Source organism: Elephantulus edwardii, unplaced genomic scaffold (genome assembly GCF_000299155.1).
Source record: "Elephantulus edwardii isolate Elephantulus edwardi_28Jun2011 unplaced genomic scaffold, EleEdw1.0 scaffold00269, whole genome shotgun sequence".
NCBI lineage: Eukaryota > Metazoa > Chordata > Mammalia > Macroscelidea > Macroscelididae > Elephantulus > Elephantulus edwardii.
Window position 1 is genome coordinate 1,971,639 of NW_006400019.1, and position 4,968 is coordinate 1,976,606.

Consider the following 4,968-nt stretch of genomic DNA (forward strand, 5'->3'; position numbering starts at 1 on the left):
GAGCGGTGAGTTTAAAAGAGTCCTCCGGGCACCAGTTTCAAGTGAGAGGCCCGACTCGGGCCTGGGATGGGCGAGACTCACGTCTCTTCTCTGTTTCACAGCCTGGGGAGACTCCCAAACCCCCTCTGCTCCTGTTTGCACCCCAGGTCCACAGCCATGACGCTGGCGTTGCTGGAAGACTGGTGCAGGTGGATGGGCGTGAACGCTCAGTGCGCCCTGCTCGTCCTGGACATCCCTGAGGACTGTGCGGAGGACGAGTTCCAGGAGGCCGTGCGAGGCACCTTGGGCCCCCTGGGCACTTACCGCGTGCTGGGCAAAGTGTTCAGAAAGGAACTGGGCTCCAGGGTCGCCTTGTTGGAATTCTCTGAGTACTTAAACCGGAGCGTGATTCCCCAACAGATCCCAGGCAGAGGGGGTCCCTGGAGGGTCATCTGCATGCCCGAGGTCCCTCAGGGTGAGTTGCAGGAGACGCTTGCTTTCCCTGTCCGACCCCAAGGGCACGGAGGGGCTGGCAGCCCAGGTGCAGCAGGAGCGGAGGATGTGGCAGCCACTGTAGGTAGGGAAGGAATCGCAGGTGGTGCAGAAAGGGGGAGTGTGTCCGCAGTGCAGAAGGTGGCAGGAGCAGGTGGTGCAGAGAATCTGGTAGGAGCCACAGGTGAGGCAGGAGCGGTAGGTGAGCCAGGAGCTGCAGGTGAGGCAGGAGTGGAGAATGTTTCTGAAGCTGCAAGTGAAGCAGGAGCGGCAGGTGAGGCAGGAGCAGAGAACCTGGTCGGAGTGGGTGGTGAGGCAGGAGCAGAGAATCTGGTAGGAGCCGCAGGTGAGGCAGGAGCCACAGGTGAGGCAGGAGCCACAGGTGAGGTAGGAGCAGAGAATCCGGTAAGAGCCGCAGGTGAGGCAGGAGCTGCAAGTGAGCCAGGTGCTGCAGATGAGGCAGGAGCGGAGAATTTGGTTGCAGTTTGGGTTGAGGCAGGTGCTGAAGGAGGAGCTGCAGGGGAGGAGGAAGCAGCCCGGGAGGCAGGAGAGGAGAATTTGGCTGAAGGTGGGGCTGAGGGAGGAGCCCCAGAGCAGGGAGGAGAGGAGAATGGGCCAGAGGTTTGGGTTGACGATGGCGCTGCAGGGGAAGCAGGAATGCAGAATTGGGGTCAGGCAGGTGCTGAGGGAGGAGGCCCAGGTGAGGTGGGAGCTGCAGGGGACACCGGCTATGAGGAGGTTCCAGGTGCCTTGGGTGCAGCAGCCGCCCTGGATCTGGTTGGAGAGCCGGGAGAGGCCGAGTCCTGGGTGCAGCAGTGGAGGCACGCCCTGCAGCCCATCCTGGAGAGCCTGGCCTACCAAGAGCTGAGACCCTTCTCTGGGCTGGAAGAGCCGGGCTCCGGGGAGGAGCCCTTTGAGGGCTGGCTGGACCACGCTTACGACGTGCTGTACCTGTGGCGCCACGTGTCGGAGACGGAAAGGCGAAGGCGGCTGGTGGAGTGCCTGAGCGGCCCGGCCCTGGATCTCCTCTGCGGCCTCCTGACGGAAGACCCTGAGCTCCCGGCCCAGGACTGCCTGATGGCGCTGGTGCAGGTGTTTGGGGCCCAGGATCCGTGCTCCAGGGCTCGGCTCAAGCTCCTCACCTGCACCCAGGGTCCCCTGGAGAGCCTGTCTGCCTTTGTGAAGCGGCTGGAGGGCCTGCTGCAGAAGGCCATAGAGAAGGGGGCCGTGCACCCGGCAGTTGCTGACCAGGTGCGCACCAGGCAGGTGCTGATGTGGGCTCGTCCCAGCGCCATCCTTTACGACAAGCTGAGGTGGATGCGGCTGGATGGCCGGCCTCCTGGCTTCCTGGAGCTGCTGCAGCTCATCGGGGAGACAGAGAGGCAGGAGGCTCCCCAGGCTCAGGAGGAGGTGGGAGCGGTGGGTGGAGCCCTGGCCGCTGGGCCCCCCGCCCTAGCTGAGCCCCAGGAAGGCCCGCCAGGGGAAGTGGGTGCAGCCCCCGGGGAGGAGGGTGCTCCCACCCCTGGAGAAGATGCTGCACCAGGTGAAGGGGGTGGCCCAGTGGGTCAAGATTAAGGAAGCCGAGATGGAGACACTCGTTGGGAGGGTGAGTTGGGCGCCCCAGCCATTGAAGAGGGGGGCCCAGGCTGTGGGCCTGAAGGCCTTGCCTAGGGAGTGTCAGTCCTCACCCCTCGACCAAACCAGAAAGATGTGGCCAAGGTCGGGCGCTCTCCCAGAGTCTCCATCCCTGCTGTTGCTTGAGTCTATTGTTTTCTAGTCCAGGCCTTGTTTTTTGCTCTGTCTCCAGTGCTGTTTCCTGCCTGTTCCTCCCACCGTTGCTGTTAATGTGTTTCTGTTCAATAAATCTCTTTGAGTGTTTGTGGGAGTCTGGTCTCTCTCCCTGCTGTGGGCGCCCCAGGGGAGGGGAAGATGGGCAAGACGCGGAGGGCATCTGCCAGGATTCACCCGTGCCGAGGGACCACTGACAGAAGCCAGCTGGGTGTCTGATGCCGACTGCCGGCAGGACAGGACAAGCTTCCTCGTCGCCGCTGGACACAAGGAGAGCCGCCTGGTGACCGAGTCTTGGCCCGGTGGGGCAGGAGGCCGACTTTCTCATCAGATCTGCACAGGTCCCTCCGAGGCCTTGGCACCAGGCAGGGGTGTCCCTGGGGGCCCAACATGAGCAACCCTGGGTGCAGGGCCCAGCCATCCACAGGAGGCCTGCCCTCAGCATGGTGGCCCCCGGGAGGTTAGGGAGGTGGGGGTCAGTCTGTGGTGAGAGATGGGAGCTGGACCGGCCGTGGTTTCCGTCCTCAAGCAGCCCTGGACCCGTTGTCTGGGGACAGCAGTGCCCACCTGGGTGAGGAAGCCTGGGCATGCAGAGGGCAGCGCAGGACAGAGGAGGTGGGGGTCCGCGGGCAGGTGTGCAGGCTCCAGGGTCCCAGGGCCTTGGCCTGGTGTTCTCGGTACACATGGAGGATGTGACTGAAGGCACGAATGGTCTGTGAGGGTCTGTGTCTCCTGCTCGCATCCCAAACCCACTGAGGACCCCTCATTCACCTTCGGGGCGGGAGTGGAGGACAGAGCCACCACCACCAGAGGGGCAGAGCCACCTCGTCTCTTGGCCGCTTAGGGTCTCATTTGGGGTATAGATATGTTCCCTCTCTAGTACACAGACCAGCTCTCGTATCTCCTTCCCAGATATCTGTGCTCATGGCTTATGATGTCATCTGCCTGTAGACATAGGCAAAAAAAGAAATCTCTTCAAGGCCTATAGCTCTTTTTCTTTCCAGAAAAAAACATCAACTGGCCTTGCTTTTAACACTGCTTCAAAGAGGAAAAAAAAAATCAGAAATGACTACAACCCCAGGTCGTAGATTAGAAAGCACTTCAGTGAAATATTTTTAAGTCAAGGTCAAGGTAGGGAACAGATACACCTCTCCTTAGAACTGTAGCAGAAATCAGATTCTCTTGAAGTTCAGGGTTCCTGTCCCAAAATTCCCTAAAAAGAATAACCCATTATTGAACCTCCAGCCTCAGCAACCCTGTGGATGGTTGCCCAGAGTCAGTGGACTTGAGGACCCTGGAGTGGTGGGGTGGCGCTGTGGAGTAATTAAAGAGGGGGTATATTGTGATGGTGCTGGTAAAATTCCACCCATTTCAAAACCCAGTGTGTCTGATAGATGTAAAAAAGCAACGTGTGTTGCGTGAACTGGAGAAAATGCTATCAATGAAAGAAGACAGACGATCAACGCCCTGTGTGTGTGATGGTTTTTCCTGCTAACAAGAGGCAGTGCACCGACACCCACCCGTGCTACCTGGCCGGCAGTGCTGGCCTGGACTCCCAACAGGAAGGTAAAGGTGATAATGACCACGCAGCATAAACACTCTAGCCTTTACAAGAGGAACTAAACGGGCGGGCAGTTCCTGGAGCATGGTGGTGGTGGCTGGAGACAGGCCACATTTGTGGAGAAACCATTCCCTTTCCCTAGGACCAGAACTAGGAGAGAACTAGGTGATAGAGAGCAGACAGGAAGCTAGAATTCAGTGCCCTCCAGTAGTCCCCCACAAGAGCTTACAGAGGGCACCCCAAGCACCCCCTCCCATTGCCAAACAACCGCTGCAGAAGCTTGTCTGGGCGTAGAACTTGGCAGGGTGCGGAGCAGATGCTTGATAGAGTTTCTGTCTCTGCGCAGTCCCTCTCTGCCTGTATCATGCACATAAGCAAGCTCCGTTTGAGGACCCAAGAGAAGGTGAACCTTGCTGGATGGAAGGTAACCCTGTAGAGCTTCCAGTTAAAGCCCTTCCTGTTCTTAGAATTGAACTGTACTGTTTCCTAGACAACATGTTTTGTATAATCACAGTCAAGGCAATGTACAGTTCTGCTCAGAATCAAGGTCACAGTCTATTACTGATTCTCCACGGCAACAGCAGAGTCCTTGTCTGCCATGAGAGAGCCACCCTCTATCGGTCACCAGCTCCGCCAAGTGAACCCAAACCCACTCAACTCTGCACCTTTGGATTGCAATGTGAACACACTAAGTGGATGGTGACCCTAGTAATCAAGCCTGTGCCCCCAGGACTGCTCTACTCTGCTTCAATCTAAGTGTATGGTGGCCTCTGACACCAGCTCCTTGTGCCACTAGGACAGACACCTCTATAGGCCTCTACGAGGTCTGTCCAGTTGACCTAACCCTAACACACACCACCCCACCCGCCGTGTTATAGTTTCTTGGGTTTTAATCTTTACGGGAGCAGATCACCAGACCTTTCTTCTGCTGTGCTGTTGATGGAGGTGGATCTGTAAACCCTTTAGCAGTGGAGTACTTAACTGATGTGCCCCCAAGGCTTCCAGAAGCATGAGATGAGTGGTATAGAGGCCTGTGTGTAGGGGTGGGACTGTTTTCTGCATCTTGCTAACATCAAGACAGCAGCCCCATGTCTTCTGAGGGCCTGTCCTGAGGCAGCACCAATAGGAGGCAGGAAGGTTGGCTTTGG

At 58.1% G+C, this 4,968-nt stretch overlaps 1 protein-coding gene across 1 annotated transcript in view; it reads left to right on the plus strand.

Annotated features, from left to right (window-relative positions):
- Positions 1-2,046, plus strand: part of LOC102849991 (putative paraneoplastic antigen-like protein 6B-like protein LOC649238-like) — a 9,945-nt gene extending 7,899 nt beyond the window's left edge. The window contains exons 2-3 of the mRNA XM_006899990.1: positions 147-454; positions 971-2,046. Of these exons, the coding sequence (XP_006900052.1) occupies positions 147-454; positions 971-2,046 (1,384 nt within the window). The remainder of the gene's footprint in view (positions 1-146; positions 455-970) is intronic.
- Positions 2,047-4,968: the final 2,922 nt, after the last annotated feature.